The following is a 17792-nucleotide window of genomic DNA, read 5'->3' as shown; positions in this document are numbered from 1 at the left end:
ACATTGCTGTGACTTGGGCTCACTTCCTCTTTTGAGACACTGATTTCTGTTATTCTATTTTCTATTTCTATTTTTTTATTATTATTATTTGAAAGGGGACAATACAATTTTATAAAACACATGACTAGACATGGGTTTGTTTGTTTTTTTTAAAAAAATGATAATAATAATAATGATAAAGCCAGCCAGAATCAGCCAAAAGGCTTAGTTTTCATCTGCAGTCCCCTGGCCAAGATGTAAAAAGGCAACGAAAACCATACACAATAGAAATACATGACTGTTAGGGCACTGACATACAACATATACATGACATGATTGTCTCTCATTGTAACAGTTTAAACACAAAGCATTGCTTCAGCACTTGCTGTACGTTGCTTCACATCATTCTGTCAACAGAGCCGAACACTGTCACGCGCTGTTAAAACAGAAGCCTGACCGACTCGGACTCCTTCCTCTGAAACTACCGTCAACAGGACTCCTGTTGACGGTAGTTTCAGACTTTACATGGAGACATTTCTCAGATGACTTCACAACAACACAGGGCAGAGTTCTGAACGCGGGTCAGTCAGTGAGGAACTGCGGGATATTCAATGTATTTCTGCGTTTGTGTGCAACTTCGGCGCTTCGTCTTCGGACCACTATCGCCCCCCGGTCCACCGTGACGTCATTTCCAGGTTGGTTTGGACCTGGGTCCGGGATCACTACTGGTTGGGACCCGCATGTTGCCGCTTCACCTCATTATCGTACCGTTCATTCATTATTTCCAACCTGTATCCTGTAACGGGGAGCAGCCTTTAGCCTTTAGCTCCCGACTCGCTCTTATTTTGTAATGTGAAAGGCCGACGGAGCTTCCGGTTTCTTCGAGCTTGGACTCGCGGCTGCTCCAGCGGGGGTTATCGCAGGTCATCATCAAACGTTTCACAACAATCAAGACTCTGCACTTTGACGACGTCACCACACACACACACACACACACACACACACACACACACACAAACAAAAAACCACAAAGTAGCACATTTTAATTTTGTCTGCGACGGCAGATTTATTTTTATTTCTACGGCGACTCAGAAAGACCATTTCACACTTTGAGCTCGAGAATAAACAATGAGCCAATCAGAGCGAAAACTACAGAGGCGAGAGACAGAGAGTGAGAGGGAGAGAGAGGAGTGTAGTGAACCTCAGGGGTGACATTGATCCACTGTCAGTCTGTGAAGTGAAAGTGAGAAAAAACGTAAACATGTTTTTTTTTTTAAATATGTCTAAAAACACCCACAGGTGTTAAAATGTGATTTGAGAGGATTTTAAAAACACGCACATGTGAAACTCCATTTAAAAAATATGTTTTAAAAAAAGGCACAAATATGTTCTAATGTGTTTTAAGAGAAGATGTTTTAGCACGTACACATTCCAGATGTTCTCTAGACCGGGCGGAGGGAAACTATGGTCCGGTGGGGCATGTGCAGGACTGAAGAAATTGTGTTAATATTCAATCAGTCATAGAATACAGATTAAACTACAGCAATGTCAATAAAGAGCTAAATACCACAAGGCTTCAAAGACACTGATTCTTGAGCAACTTTGGAGTGTTTTGTGTCACCAGAACATTCCATCCATCTGTTGCAGCTCCAACCCCTCTGGCACATCTGAGAACCCATTGTGGCTCCACAGTCACACTTTGACCCACCCCTGGTCTAGGTGTTCCAGGGGTGGTTCTTGGTGGTTCTAGGAGGATCTGGAGTGGATCTAGTTCGTTCAGAGGTGGTTCTAGATGGTTCTGGGTGGTTCTAGGGAAGATATGGTGTGGTTCTTGGTGGTTCCCACAGGTTCTGGGGTGGTTCTAGGTGGTTCTGGGGTGGTTCTAGATGGTTCTGGGTGGTTCTAGGGAAGATCTAGTGTGATTCTTGGTGGTTCCCAGAGGTTCTGCGGTGGTTCAAGATGGTTCTGGGGTGGTTCTAGGGAAGATCTAGTGTGGTTCTTCGTGGTTACCAGAGGTTCTGGGGTGGTTAAAGATGGTTCTGGGTTGGTTCTAGATGGTTCTGGGGTGGTTCTTGTGAGCTTCTAGGTGGTTCTAGGCCAGTCGTGGGCAAACTACGTAACTGCAAACTACATTTTTATCTCCCAGCTGGTGGGTCACCAAACCATCTGCTGCTCTTCCGGCTCCGTTGTGGCCCCACCAGTCCAACTGTTGACCCCTCACCTTGTCTAGCTGTTCTCTGCTGTTCCTGGTGCCAGCGCGGAGCGCAGGCTCGGCTGAACGCTGTGGAGTCACACTTCCCTCTGGTGGACAGCAGCTGTTACTGCTGCTGACAGCGACCCGCCGTGTCGTTCTGGTTGTCATGTAGTCCCTTCAGAAAAAACGTGCCATTAATTATTGTAAAATTTCAATTAAAAAAAAAAAAGAAGAGCGACGTTCTTCATGTTAGCATCCTGTAGCAGTTAGCAGCATGCTAGCATCCCAGTGGCTAGCAATGCTAGAAGCAGCAGCAGCCACTTCACTTCTGGTGTTCAGTTGGATCACAATCTTAAATCACAACCACGCAAACTTTGTGAAGCAACGAGGACGTCATGACGTCGTCAGTGACCGACCCATCTCTCCCTCGCACACACACACACACACACACACACACACACACACACACACACACACACACACACACACACACACACACAGTGTCAGCCTGGTACAACAGTCAACAATGACACAAAAGCTGTCTTGTCTTCGCTGCTCAGACCAACACTTACTCACAGGGTCACTCGGCTGGTCTTCCCCAGGACCACCAGGACCAACTAGGACCAGCAGGACTTACAAGACATCCAGGAGAAACTAGGACCTCCAGGACCACCAGGACCAGCAGGTCCAACAGGACTTACAAGAACCCCAGGAGAAACTAGGATCTCCGGGACCAGCAGAACCAACTAGGACCAGCAGGACCTACAAGACATCCAGGAGAAACCAGGACCTCCAGGACCTCCAGGACCATGGAGTCCAAGCGGCTGTCGATGGTCTCCCAGCAGCAGCAGCAGCAGCAGCAGCAGCAGCAGCAGGAGCAGATGGCCAGCCTCAGAGTCAAGGTGAGCTCCTCTTGTTGTACTGAGTGAGGTAATGGTTCTCCAGTGGTCACATGGTCCTGAAAGCTCAGCAGAGTACTGTACTGCAGCACTGTAGTACTGTAATACTGCACTACTGTCATACTTTAGTTCTGTTGTACTGTAGCACTGTAATAATGCAGTGCTGTAGTACTGTAGTATTGGGGTGTACACATACCGCCTGTGGTGTCAGAGCAAAAACCACACAAACCCGGTGTTTGTTTCCAAGAGTTCTTCTTGCATTAACAGCAGCCTTGACGAGACGTGATGACGTCACAGCGACGGAGAATTCTCCAACATGTCACGTGAATGAGTTTGTTTCCAACCAAGTGTGACAAATAAACGGAACCAGAGAAAACGCTCCTGATGTGGTCAGCAGCCGGGAAACAGCGCCCCTTGCCCGTTGCTATTCAGTCAGCGGTCGCAGTCGGTACTGCAGCCGGGCAGCTCCGGCTTTGTTTGTGGCGGCGGCGGCGGCGGCGGCGGCGGCGCTGCTACTTCAGGCCCGGCTCGGATTCGATGCGAGCGAAATCGCTGGGCGCATGCGCAATCGGATGAATGGCCGCGGCACCTGCTGGCCCAGCAGGAAGTGTTGGCGGACACCTCCTTGGCGCTCCACCGCCGCTCGGCTCGTCCCCGGCAGCCAGGCAGGCACCAGGCAGGCAGGCTCAGCGGGCCGGGCCGCTCCGTGCCTCCGTCCCGCCCTCGCAGCTCCGCGCTCGGCCACCGGAGGCCGCTCCGCCTCGCTCCGCCCCGCACCGCCCGGAGCCCCGCTGCTGCTGAGCTGAAGCTCCGGGAGGCTCCCAGAGGCTCCGGGCTCCTCCACCCGCACTGCCATGGGATGCTGCGGTAGCACGGAGGTGAGAGCGGCTCGGTTCGGTTCGGCTCGGCTCGGCTCGGGCTCCGGTGCCCTTCAGCTGTGTGTTGTTGTGTGTCGATGCCGGGAGGCCGAGCGGGATTAGAGCCGCTCGGCCCTAATCCACCGGCGGGGCGGGGAGGCCTGCGGGACGGCCAGGCTGGGAGGAACCGGCTCGGCTCGGCTCGGCTCGGCCCGGCTCTGAGGCCGTGTGCTGTGTGTGTTTCAGAGGACAAAGAGAGAATGGAGACCGCTGGAGGACCGCAGCTGCACAGACCTGCCCTGGTTCCTGCTCTTCACCATCTTCTGCATCGGCATGGTGGGACGACGTCCTCCTCCTCCTCCTCCTGCTGCTCCTCCTTATCATCACCTCCTCCTGCTTTTTCTCCTCCTCTTCGTCACCTTCTCCCCTCCTCCTCCTCCTCCTCTTTTTCTTCATCACCTCCTGTTCTTCACCTCCTTCTCCTCTTTCATCACCTCATCTTCCTCCCCTTCAACACCTCCTCCTCCTCCTTTCCCTCCTCTTCATCACCACCTCCTGCTCCATCACCGCCTGCTCCTGATGATAACGCTGTAGTGACTCAGTGATGATGTCACAGCACGCTCGTGATGTCATTACACAGTGTCACGGCTAGTGGTGATGATGTCATCACCCTGGCTGGAGCTGATTGGCTCGGTGGAGGTCAGGTGGTTCCTCCTCCAGCAGGGGGCGCAGGGCAGCGTCCAATTCACACACACCTGTGGAAGCAGAGTGATGAGGAAACCTGTCTGTCTGTCCCCTGTCTGTCCCTCTGTCTGTCTGTCCGTCCCCCTGTCTGTCTGTCTGTCTGTCTGTCCGTCCCTCTGTCTGTCTGTCCGTCCCCCTGTCTGTCTGTCTGTCCGTCCCTCTGTCTGTCTGTCCGTCCCCGTGTCTGTCTGTCTGTCCGTCCCTCTGTCTGTCTGTCCGTCCCCGTGTCTGTCCCTCTGTCTGTCTCCTTGTCCACATGTCTGTCTGTCTGTCTGTCCCCTGTCTGTCTTCTTGTCCACATGTCTGCCTGTCTGGCTGACTGTTTGTCCCTCTGACTGTCTGTCCCCCTGTCTGTCTGTCCCTCCGTCTGTCTGTCTGTCCCCTGTCTGTCTTCTTGTCCACATTGTCCCTGTCTGTCCCCCTGCCTGACTGACTGTCTGTCCCCCTGTCTGTCTCCCTGTGCACATGTCTGTCCGTCTGTCTGTCTGTCTGTCTCCTTGTCCCTATGTCTGTCTGACTGTCCGTCTGTCTGTCTGTCCCCCTGCCTGACTGACTGTCTGTCCTCCTGTCTGTCTTCCTGTCTGTCCCCCTGTCCGCCCCCACCCCCCTCCCCCCAGGGTTGTATCTGTGGTTTCACGGTGGCCACCGGGGGCGCTGCTCGCCTGCTCTCGGGCTACGACAGCTACGGCAACACGTGCGGCCAGAGGAACGAGCCGCTGGAAGGCGTGCGGCTCAGCGGCCTGGACCACAGCGACAGGAAGTGAGTGTGATTGAGGGAGGCGGGGCTCGGGGCGACGGTCGGCTGACTTCCTGTCTCCCACCCCCCCACCCCCCTTCCCCACCCAGGTTTGTGTTCTTCCTGGACCCCTGCAACGTGGACCTGGTGCAGCGCCGGATCCGCTCGCTGGCGCTGTGTGTGTCCCGCTGCCCCGCAGAGGAGCTGCGCACCTACCAGGACCTGCAGAGGTTCGGCATGGTCAACGGTAGGTCACATGACCCGTCACATGACTGACTCAGGCCCCGCCCACCCACCTGGACACAGGCAGGCTCTGTCAGGAGCGGTGATGTCACCGCCAACTCCAGGGTCCTAGTGCTGACTGGTTGTCTCCTGACACATGCGCGCGCACGCGCGCGCACACACACACACACACACACACACACACACACACACACACTGTTGGTGCCAGCCTGCTGTGACATCACAAGGAGCCTCAGTGACAGAACAGAGAGACACTTCAGCCGCTGACGTCCACTGAGAGGTGGCAAAGCTACGCTGAGCTAAGCTAAACTGACAGTCAGTGCCTGAAGAGGAGGAGGTCTGTGAGAGTGATGATGAAGATGATAGTGATGATGATGATGGCCATGATGATCATGATGATGATAACCATCATCACCATCACCATCTTCATGATCATTATCATCACTATCATGACCATGATGATGATGATGATGACGATGGTCATGAAGATGATAGTGATGATGATGAAGATGATGATGATCATGATGATGATCATGATGATGATGACCATCATCACCATCACCATCTTCATGATCATTATCATCACTATCATGACCATGATGATGATGATGATGACGATGAAGATGATGATGATCATGATGGTGATGATGATGAAGATTATAGTGATAATGATGAAGATGATAGCGATGATGATGATCATGATGGTGATGATGATGAAGATGATCATGATCATGATGGTGATGATGATGAAGATTATAGCGATGATGATGACCATGATGATGATGATGATGATGATGGTGAAGGTGAAGATGATAGTGATGATGATGATGATGATGATGATGATGATGATAATGATAGTGATGATGATGATGACCATGATGATGATGGTGATGATGATGATGATGATGATGATGACCATGATGATGATGATAATGATAGTGATGATGATGATGATGATGTTAAAGATGATAGTGATGATGATGAAGCAGGTCCTGATGATGAAGGTCTCGTCCTCCAGGTTCTGAACTCTGCTCCTATGAGTTGGCTGCTCATCGATATGCTTCTCTGCCTGAGAGATTCTCCAAATGCCCCAAGCTTCCCGTCCCGCCCAGGTGGGTCCACGACCTCTGACCTCCGACCTCTTCCTCCTCCTCCTGGTGACCTCTGACCTCTCCCTCTGTCGCAGTGCACCCCTGCCAGTGCTGAACCGCTGCTCCCCGCTGGAGGTGCGCTGCTACGCCCGCTTCTCTCAGGCGGCGCTGAGCCTGCTGGGCGAGGGCGGTGCCCTGCGCCCCCTGCTGGCCGCCCTGGACGCCAGCAGGGGCATCATCCTGGGCCTCAGTGTGCTGGCGCTGGGTGAGTAGTGACATCACCATCACCTGCACTAGGGGGACCTCCACCACCACCTCCTCCACCATCACCACCTCCTGCACTAGGGGGACCTCCTCCTCCACCATCACCACTTCCTCCATCACCACCTCCTCCTCCACCACCACATCCTCCACCATCACCTCCACCTCCTCCACCTTCACCATCACCTCCACCTCCTCCATCACCTCCTCTTTCACCATCACCACCATCACCACCTCCACCTCCTCCACCAACTCCTCCTCTTCCTCCTCCTAACCATGTGATCTTGTCTCCTCCTCCTCCCAGTGCTCTCCCTGGTGGTCATGCTGGTCATCCGCTATATCTCCGCCCTGCTGGTCTGGATGGTCACCGTGCTGCTGCTGCTGGGATCCCTGGGTCAGTGACCTCACTTCCTGTTTCCTGTACTCTCACCTGCACCTCCAGTCTCCACCGTGCTGTTGATCAAAGTGATGATGATGATGATGATGATGATGATGATGCACCTCCTGCTGCTCCTCCTCCAGGAGGCACTGGGCTCCTCTGGTGGCTCTACGTGGACCACCGGCTCTATGGGAACCAGACGGTGGCGCTGGGCGGTGCCGAGCAGCAGGAGGAGGAGGAGGGGGTGGTGCCAAGTTGGGACAGTGGGCGGGGCCTGCTGGTGTCGGCGTCGGCGGCCAGCGTCTTCACGGTAGGGGGGGCGGGGCCTTGTCTGCAGAGTGCTGGAGAAGGTTCTCCACCTCCTTCACGCCATCCTCCTCCTCCTCCTCTCTCCTTCTCCCTCCACCTCCTCCATCACCACCTCCTGCCGCTCCCCGCCCACAGGTGATCCTGCTCCTGCTGATGTTCTTCATGAGGAGGCGTGTGGCCCTGACGGTGGCGCTGTTCCACGTGGCAGGGAAGGTCTTCCAGCACCTCCCTCTGCTCAGCCTGCAGCCCTTCATCACCTTCCTGCTGCTGCTGCTCTTCTGGCTCTACTGGCTGCTGGTGCTGCTCTTCCTGGGGACCAGCGGTGAGTGACCTCTGACCCCTGACCCTCCCTGACTGCCCCTGACTGACCTCTGACCTTCCCAGACTGACCTCTGACCCTAAATAAATGACTCCTGAGCCCTGAATGACCTCTGACCTTCCCTGACTGACCTCTGACCCACCCAGACTGCCCCTCCCCCTCGCACCTCCTCCTCCCTGACTGACCTTTAACCCTCCCTGACCTTCCCTGACTGACCCTGACCCTCCCTGACCCTCCCTCTGACCCTCCCCGACTGACCCCTGACCCTAGATAAATGACCCCTGAGCCCTGACTGACCTCTGACCCACCCAGACTGCCCCTCCCCCTCGCACCTCCTCCTCACTGACTGACCCCCCTCCCCCCTCCCTGCAGGGGAGCCGGTCCAGGACCAGGACTCGGGCCAGCTGGAGTTCAGCCTGACCGGTTCCCAGCGCTACCTGCTGTGGTTCCACTGGGTGGGGCTGGTGTGGGTGAGCCACTTCCTGTTGGCGTGCCAGCAGATGACGGTGGCGGGCGCCGTGGTCACCTACTACTTCACCCGGGACAAGGCCCGCCTCCCGGCCACGCCCATCCTCTCCTCGCTGCTGCGCCTGCTGCGCTTCCACCTGGGCACCGTGGCCAAGGGCTCCTTCATCATCACCCTGGTGCAGGTCCCACGCCTGCTGCTGCTCCACCTGCACAACCAGCTCAGGGGCCGGGTAGGTCAGAGGTCAGAGGTCAGAGGTCAGTCTGGGGTCCCAGCTCAGTCTCACCAGCTCTCTGTTCCCCAGGAGAACTGCTGCTCTCGCTGCCTGCTGAAGACCTGCATCTGCTGCCTGTGGTGCCTGGAGAAGGTCCTCAACTATCTCAACCAGGTGAGTCCTGCTCCTCCTGCTGCTCCTCCTGCTCCTCATGCTCCTCCTGCTGCTCCTCCTCCTGCTCTTCCTCCTGCTCCCCCCCCTGCTCCTCCTGCTCCTCCTCACGCTCCTCTCTGCTCCTCATGACTCAGAATGCATACGCAGCCACGGCCATCAACAGCACCAGTTTCTGCACGTCGGCCCGCGACGCCTTCGTCCTCCTGGTGGAGAACGCCCTGCGTGTGGCCACCATCAACGCCGTGGGAGACTTTGTGCTCTTCCTGGCCAAGGTGTGTGTGTGTGTGTGTGTGTGTGTGTGTGTGTGTGTGTGTGTGTGTGTGTGTGTGTGTGTGTGTGTGTGTGTGTGTGTGTCCAGGGCTGTGAGTCAATTCAGGCTCTGCATCCAAGGCTGCATTTGAAGGCCAGGTGCGTCACAGCACTGCGTGAAGGCTCCTCCCACTTCCCAATAGTCAGAAGGACGCTCCAAATGCACCCTACTGTTAGCCAAGGCTGCACCGCTACTATCCTTCACCTCCTTCTGTATCCCAGGATGCTTTGCCTGCTGCTGCAAAGCATCCTGGGATCCTGGGAAGTCGGCTGAAATTAGCGCCATCTACTGGCAGAGACAGCACGTATAAATTTAAGTATTGAAATTTCACATCAAATCTTCATTTTTTAATGCAGGGTTTTTACTGATTTGAACATCCAACGCCATCGTTAGATGGCGAACCAATGGTTAGCTTGATGCTATGAAAACGTCACTTCCGGGGTTGGCCAGCAGGAGGGAACGGCGGTGAAGGCCGGACCGTCCCGTGTGGTTACCGCGGAGGCGGGGTTTGGGTCGGTCCTCCTGGGCCGGGTCCTTGGGAGGACGCTTCCTGAATTGTGTGTGTGTGTGTGTGTGTGTTGGGAGGAGGGGGCGGGGTCTCCTCCATCACTTCCTGGATGGCTCTGACCTCTGACCTCTGACCTCTCCGACCCCCAGGTCCTGGTGGTGGCCTCCACAGCGCTGGCAGGCGTGCTGCTGCTGGACCAGCGGCACCAGCAGGGGGCGGTGCTGGAGTGGGTGGCGCCCCTGGTGCTGGTGGGCGTGGTCTCCTTCCTGGTGGCCCACTGCTTCCTGTCTCTGCTGGAGATGGTGGTGGACGTCCTCTTCCTCTGCTTCGCTGTGGACACCAAGTACAACGACGGCTCCCCGGGCAGAGAGTTCTTCATGGACAAGGCCCTGATGGTGAGGGGGGGGCAGGGTCGGGGGGGTGGGTTGGGGAGGACCCGCCCACTTTTCCAGGAAGTCTGACTCCGCCCTCTCTCTTCCTTCTGCTCTCTCTCTCTCTCCAGGAGTTTGTGGAGAGCAGTCGGCGGTTGGAGCGAGCGGCGGGTCGTGGGCGGAGCCGAGCGAAAGGGGCGGAGTCAGAGAGGGTGTCGGAGATGAAGCCCATGGTGAGTGACAGCAGAGGAGGAGGAGGAGGAGGAACCCCAGGGGAGGAGGAGGAGAAGAAAAGGGGAAAAAAGGAGGAGGAGGATGAAGAGGAGGAGGAGGGGGCGTGTTGGGGGGGCGGGGCAGAGTGGGCGGAGCTGCAGCAGGTGCAGCTGTGCTACCTGCTGCTAGCGCTGCTGCTGGACGTGGTGCTAGCAGAGCTCGCGGAGCCGCAGACCTTCGTCCTGCTGCTCTGCCAGGACCTGCTGCTCTTCCTCTTCCTCTTCCTGCCAGGCTCCGCCCTCTTCCTGTTGGCCAGCTTCCTGCTGCCTGACACGAGCCCCGCCTCCCGACCCGCCGCCGTCAGCGCCGCCTGCTAACACTGCCGTCGCTAACCGACCAACCGGGCTGAACACGCTGCTGCATGCTAACTGGAGCTAATGGACGCAACATGCTAGCAGTGAGCACATGTGCTGCATGCTCACAGGCTGTTGCTAGGGAAGCATGTGGATGTAGCATGTAAACCTTCATCATCATCATCATCATCATCATCATCATCATCTTCATCATCATCACCACCTGGAGCTTCATGAACTTTTTTCAATGCTTTATCCGTCTTGTTTTGATTCTTGAGCCTTATTTTGTCACCGCAGTGCTTCCTCCTTCACTTCCTCACTTCCTCCCTCACTTCCTCCCTCTCTTTCTCCTTCACTTCCTCACTTCCTCCCTCTCTTCATCTTTCACTTCCTCTCTTTCTCCTTCACTTCCTCCCTCACTTCCTCCCTGACTTGGCAGCTCCTGCTCTCTGATTCTTCACCTCCTTTTTAAATGAATATTATGATATAAATTTATATAATAATAAAGTTATTTTTTCAAAAAAATAAAAGCAGTCCTTGAGTGTCTTCCTGAGGTGAAGCCCCGCAGGCTAGCAGGCTAGCACACTAACACACACACACAGGGCAGGTCTCTTCCAAACAATGGAAACAACATCATCATCATCATCATCATCATCATCATCATCGCCAGTGGTGGCGCTACTGAGGCTCATGGCTGCCAGCCTGGAGGAACCACACAGGGCTCAGCATCACAACACAGTGTGAAAATAACGCTGTGATGCGCTAGGATGGCAGCCATGCACCACCACCACCACCACTGGAGGAAGAAACAGCGCCACCCGCTGTTTCTTCCTCGTCACTTTGGTCCGTCAGAGGTTAGCAGCGTTAGCGACAACGAGGCTGGCTAGCTAGCAAGGTTAGCCTCTGAGTTCCCGCCCACCCCGACGTGATTGACAGCGCTGTCTGGGCCAACGATAGACCAATGATGTGAGTGAATTAGCCGCAGCTAACACACCGCTAGTGCTAGTCCTCCGTAGCGGCAGCGTTAAAGCAGTTCTAATAAACCAGACTGGACCGGACCGGACCGGACCACCCCTGGGGTTCTGGGTGCAGTGCATTGTGGGTAACATTTGAACGGTAGCCTAATCCTGCTTACCTGTCTCTCTCTCTAATTAGCATACAGCTAGCGTAGCATGCGCTACTGTGGGGGGCAGAGGGCTCACTGACTGACTGACTGACTCACTGCCTCGCTGACTGACTCACTGACTGACTGACTGACTGACTGACTCACTCACTCACTCACTGACTCACTGACTGACTCACTCACTGCCTCGCTGACTCACTGACTCACTGACTCACTCAGCTCAACAGGCTGTTTGTTTTAACCTCCTTTTTTTGTTTTCAGGCTCCAGGTACGAGTTCTTCGGCTTGACCCCGCCCCCCTGCCGGGCCCTGCCCCTGGCCCCGCCCACCCCGCCGGGACGGACAGAGAGACTTTCCCAGAGTTGTATTTTTTCCAGGTGTGACTTGTTTACTGCGGCTCCGGTCCAGGAAGAGGAGGTTTCACTAGCGCTAACCACCCAGCTAACCTGGCTAACACAGCTAGCTCGCCTAGCGCTTTAGCTCCACGGCCGCTGCTCATCGCTAAACTCGCTTCACTTTTATTTCATTTTATTTTGTTGATGAACTGGTCCCATGACGAGCGGGGGGAGGGGCCGTGATGTCATCTAAGGGGGTGGGGCCGTGGAGGACACGTGTCGGTGGACGGGACGTCTTATTGGTCGGATGACGAGTGTCCCGTGTGGCGATCCGCCCGCTCTGATTGGACGGCACCGCCGTCCCTGGACAGGATGTGGGTGGAGCTGCACGACAGCCACGGCCAATCAGATGTTAGCGCTAATGAGCTCATTTGTGAGCTACTTGGACTTCCTGGTTTCTGGCTCGAGTCCCCCCCACTCTCTCTCGCTCTCTCTCTCTCTCTCTCTCTCCCTCTCTCTCTCTCTCTGTGTTCTAATTGAGAGAAGGTGGTGCTTGGTGTGTTTCCACCACTGGGGGGCGCCAGAGGAGAGACTTCAACCTTTTGGGAAAAGAGCCACGAAGTAGCCAGCGGCTCGTCGTGACGCTAACAAACGTAATCAAAACATCACCTGCTAATCAATCACATAACAATACAGTTAGCTGTTAGCTTTAGCCTCGTTAGCAGCTGTGAGTTGGTCCCATGTGAGATGTAGCGCCGCCATTATTTTAAGTCACTGATTCTTCAGAGCAAGGCAACAGCTAGCTAGCTAGGCCGGCTACCACGCCTAACTGAGATGTCGACGCGATAGCGGTTAGCATGTTGGCGGTGTGATTTAGCGCATTGCTATTGTGCTATGCTAGCGTTTTGCATAGAACAGGAGTATTGTGCGAAACACGCAAGCTAGCAGTGCTACGGTCAGACTAGTGGTGGTCACATGAATTTCACCCGTCGATACTTCCTGCCCCCGGAGGCCCCCCGCCTCTCCGCAGCTTTGTGGGCGGAGCTTCTCGTTCAGTGAGCGAGCAATAGAATAAAAATGAAAAAAAAAGCATCATGTTACCACGACGTCACCAAGTCTTCCTGCTTCCTGGCAAACGGGAAGTTCGTGTGAGGGGGGTGCGGCTCCAATCCGAGCCCATTGGTTGGATGGTCACATGCATCTCAGAAGCCCCTCCTCTTTCTCCTCAACCACTGGGGCGTCTTCAGGTGGGCGGGGCCACTGCTCGTTAATGACATCATCACACATGCAACGCTTGCGGCTAGCATGTCAAGCTAACACACCTCCAAGCTCCTCCTGCAGTCATGTCACACTGCCACGCCCCCTCCCTGGGTCATGTGACCTCGGTTGCTGGGCAGATTAGTCGGCAGGAAGCAGAGGAGTTTTCGTCCCCAACTGCACCGACCAATCAGCCGCTGTCGTTAGCCGCGAGCTCCACTTTGTTCGCAGAGGTGAACCCTAAGGACACACGAGCACTAGCATTATGCTAAGCTAGCTCCGGCAGCCCCATTACAGCAGCTCTGTGACGACTGTGAAGGCAGCACAGAGAGATACACTGAAGCACTTCACACACACACACACACACACACACACTAAGGCTGAGGCTAAGCTAACAGCTAGCATGCTAGGAGGATGTGCGACTCTCTCTGGATTGGATTAGCCCTGAGCTGACTGTGCTAACCTGACTGTTTGACACGCCGCCACTTCAATTAGCAAGGATCTAGCCACTAGCCACTAGCCGCTAGCGGCGCGCTAACCCTGAAGGCAGCCAATGACGGGTTGACGCTGCATGTTCATGTTGTTGTGCTTTTTGTCTCTCTCTCTCTCTCTCTCCCTCTCTCTTGCTCTCTCTCTCACTCTCACTCTCTCTCACTCTCTCTCACTCTCTCCCTCTCTCTCTCACTCTCACTCTCTCTCTCACTCTCTCCCTCTCTCTCTCTCTCTCCCTCTCACTCTCTCCCTCTCTCTCTCTCACTCTCTCTCTCTCTCTCTCTCTCACTCTCTCCCTCTCTCTCTCACTCTCTCTCACTCTCTCACTCTCTCTCACTCTCTCTCTCACTGTCTCTCTCTCTCTCTCTCACTCTCTCTCTCTCTCCCTCTCTCCCTCTCTCTCTCTCACTCTCTCTCTCTCTCACTCTCTCCCTCTCTCTCTCACTCTCTCTCACTCTCTCACTCTCTCTCACTCTCTCTTTCACTGTCTCTCCCTCTCTCTCTCACTCTCTCTCACTCTCTCACTCTCTCTCACTCTCTCTCTCACTGTCTCTCTCTCTCTCTCTCACTCTCTCTCTGACTCCTCTGGGTTCGCTATTTCCACTCTCACTCCAGAGTTTCCTCCAGGTTTTTAGAGGCGGAGACACAAACACGCCAGACTTAGCGTCGGGTGGAACGCGATTCTTTGTAACATTGGGGAAGTGTTCTTTGGTTCTTTGGTTCTTTGGTTCTGGGTTCTGGGTTCTGACTCTTTTATATTTATTAGTTCTTATTTCTGATGTATGTTTGTTTTGTTTTTTTAAGAAAAATAATAATAAAAAAAGTTCGTTTGAAGTCACTTCCTGCTTTCATTTCCACACAAACTCAAACTGAACAGCTGCAGTTTGACCACCACCTCCACCAGCAGGGGGAGCGCTACCGCCGCTGCTGCTGGTGGTGTAGGTACAAATTGTGTCCAGGGCTGCCAGGAGGTCCAGGACTGGGTGAGGAGACCCTCTTCAATTATTAATGCTTCTACAGCAGCAGGGGGGGGAGCACACTGTTGTCACTGCGGGCCAGAACAGCTGACGTTAAAAGACCCGCCCCCTGACATTGTTGACTAATCGAACCAAAATGATGTAAAATCTTGACACGTGAGTCTGTGAAGGGTTGACTCCCAGACTGACAGGGACTCAGTGGTTCCACTGCTGGCTCAGTGGGTCCTGGGGAAGTCCCTGGAAAAACCAGCACACCATTAGTCAGGTCAGGTCTTCATTAAACCATCAGTCAGGTCTTCATCAGGTCTTCATCAGTCAGGTCTTCATCAGACAGGTCTTCATCAGGTCTTCATCAGGCCATTGGCTGGATCACATGGTGCTTCTACAGTGCAGTCTACTGCAGTGTCTGACACAGGAAGTGATGGTCAGAGTGTAAACCAGAGCTTCCTCTTCAGGTGGAGCAGTGTCCCCAGCAGGATGATTCCACAGTAAGACGGTTGTTCCTCCTTGCGAGTGACTTTGACCTTGTTGCCCGCTCGGTGAGAACAGGACTCTTATCGCCAGTTTATTTGACCTCTCTGATCTGAGGACAGATTGCTTGTGTGAAATAACTTCACTCTTCTGTGAAACCTCCAAGTCCGAGTCCTGCCTCAAAGTTCCGGCCTGACATCAACTGACTATTTCAGAATAAGAGCACAGTTTAAGTGGCTCGACAGTCAGTGCTGCAGTAGCAGTGCGGTGATGTGTGTTGCGTACATGCTGTACTTTCTATATCTGCACTGCCTGCTGAAGACAGATGTGCTCTTTGGCTGAGTGTTGTTCTGTTTCAAACAGGTGCTACTGCATGGAGGAGGTTCTCTGCAGACTACAGGAGAACCGTTCTGACATTAAACATGTTGTACCGCTCTGTAATTCAGGCCATCGCTACTTCCAAGTGGAAACTATTGCATCTTTGAATCTGCTCTACAGGAAGTGTCTGTGATGAGACACACACACACACACACACACACACACACACACCACTGCTGCTCCTGCTGTGCCTGAAGCTCCTCACATTACTGTGGTGAAGGTGTTTATGCAGGCACTTCCTGGAAACATCATGTTGTTCATGTTGACACCAACCAGTATACACCAGTATACACCAGTGGGCACCAGTGTACATCAGTGGACACCAGAGGGCACCAGAGGGCACCAGTGCGGTCAATTGTATTTGCAAATACAATGTTAAAAAGAATAAGAATGCTTTCTTAACACTTTTCTTTGCATTTTTTGATTTCGTTGATGCACTTTTTTTAAAGTCACTTTAGTTTCAATCAATCAAATTACAGTTTACAGTGAAGAGCATAGTCATATACCTGTTTGTATTACACATTTGCACACACACACACACACAGTCTACCGCGAGTATTCTGTTTGTGCATATATATCCTACCTCAAGGTAGTTTGTCCTTATAGAGTTGCCGTAGGAGCCCGGACACATTCCACAGCCCCGGACAGATTCTGTACCCACACTGCTGGCGGAGGTGGTGTCTCCACCCTCCACCAGCAGGGGGAGCTCTACACCTCCACCAGCAGGGGGAGCTCTACTGCTGCTGCTGCTGCCTCGGCCTCACAGACAGAGACGCTTTGTGTTCAGTGTTTCACACCAGTGGTGCAGACGACACACACACACACACACACACACACACACACACACACACACACACACAGCTTCCTCTTCACCTGCTGAGTGTTTTATTAGAATTCCACATTAATTGCACATCGTTAACAGTCTGCTGAAGTTTATTGTTTTCCTCCTCCTGTGCCTGCACACACACACACACACACGCACGCACGCACACACACACACACACACACACACACACACAAACACACACACACACCAGCAGGTATCATGGTGTGACCGTCTGGACCACGGTTCCTCCAGGAGCTTCTTCAAGTTCCACCAGTGGAACATCTGGATGGCCCCAGGGTCAGAGGTCACAGAGGTCACTAGCTGGGAGCTAACTGGGAGCTAACTGGGAACTAGCTAGAAACTCACTAGGAACTGATTGGGAGCTAACTGGGAACCAACTGGGAGCTAACTGGGAGTTACCTGGGAACCAACTGGAGCTAACTGGGAGCTAACTGAGAGCTAACTGGAGCTAACTGGGAGCTAACTGGGAGCTACCTGGGAGAGGACTGTGGTGCAGCTGCAGGCCGGAGAGTCATGGAATATTTTCTCCTTGTAAAGTTTTTGTGAGGAGAAGGTCGGAGTGGGAGGGGCAGTTGGAGGGGGAGAAGGGGAGATTGGGGGGGGGGGGGTCGGGTCAAAGGGTGGAGAGGATGTAGGTCAGACACGTCTCAGTCACACCTAGATGTTAGCGCGTAGCTGCCTTTAGCGGCTAGCTGCTGTGATCTTATGCAATGCCTGTTTGCCAGTTTGTCATTTAGCCCGGGCTCTGACAGACGGGCTAGCAGCTAACAGCTAGCGGCTAACGGCTAGCAGCTAGCAGCTAAGGGCCGTGGAGCAGCAGGAAACAGCTGCAGACGGAAGCTGCAGCTCCCTGCGGCCGCTGATGGGAAACAGATGTGAGGAACCGGAGGAGGAGCAGGAGGAGGTCAGAGTGAGGAGCAGCTGGCAGATTCCTCACCTCCCTGCAGCAGCAGCAGCAGCAGCAGCGCTGGAGGTCACAGGAGCAACCTCGTAAAAACCTCCTGATCACCTCTCACTGAGCTGCAAGGAGGACGAGCAGAGGAGGAGCAGGAGGAGGAGGAGGAGGAGGAGGAGGAGGAGGAGAATCCTGAGAGCAGACAGACTGACCAGGACCTGGACCAGGATCACATCCAGGACCTCCTCCTGCCCCTCTTCCTTCTCCTCTTTCTTCTCCTGCTGCTCCTCCTCTTGCTTCTCCTCCTCCTCCTGCTCCACCTCCTCCTCCTCCTGCTCCTCCTCCACCCGCTTCTCTTCCTGCTCCTCCTCCTGCCTCCCTTCCTTCTCCTCCTGCTC

At 54.2% G+C, this 17792-nt stretch overlaps 2 protein-coding genes across 5 annotated transcripts in view; both read left to right on the top strand.

Moving 5' to 3' along the window:
- Positions 1–17792, top strand: part of exosc3 (exosome component 3) — an 80847-nt gene that overhangs the window by 52528 nt on the left and 10527 nt on the right. The window contains exon 1 of one of the 3 annotated variants that reach the window (XM_076016609.1): positions 17391–17403. The exons of the other annotated variants lie outside the window; for them this stretch is intronic. The gene's annotated coding sequence lies outside the window, so the exon portion shown is untranslated. Of the gene's footprint in view, positions 1–17390; positions 17404–17792 lie in introns of those variants that run through there. 3 annotated transcript variants of the gene reach the window in all.
- LOC142882068 (choline transporter-like protein 1) lies at positions 2630–12547 on the top strand. Of its 2 annotated transcripts, XM_076016547.1 has the most exons (15): positions 2630–3075; positions 4176–4265; positions 5291–5433; positions 5520–5656; positions 6671–6764; positions 6839–7008; positions 7309–7398; positions 7527–7693; positions 7828–8014; positions 8384–8709; positions 8782–8865; positions 9000–9137; positions 9833–10078; positions 10186–10287; positions 12005–12547. In XM_076016547.1, exons 1-15 carry the CDS (start codon positions 2983–2985, stop codon positions 12029–12031), a joined length of 2094 nt encoding a protein of 697 aa, XP_075872662.1. In that variant the 5' UTR covers positions 2630–2982; the 3' UTR covers positions 12032–12547. The 2 variants fall into 2 exon arrangements, with proteins under 2 accessions (XP_075872662.1, XP_075872661.1); XM_076016546.1 differs by lacking the exons at positions 2630–3075; positions 12005–12547 and adding an exon at positions 3285–3950 and having other exon boundaries at positions 10186–11086.

This window comes from Nelusetta ayraudi, unplaced genomic scaffold (assembly GCF_046127955.1).
Source record: "Nelusetta ayraudi isolate G7.1 ecotype Tasmania unplaced genomic scaffold, CSIRO-AGI_Nayr_v1 ptg000230l, whole genome shotgun sequence".
NCBI lineage: Eukaryota > Metazoa > Chordata > Actinopteri > Tetraodontiformes > Monacanthidae > Nelusetta > Nelusetta ayraudi.
This window is presented reverse-complemented; position numbering and strand designations above follow the sequence as displayed.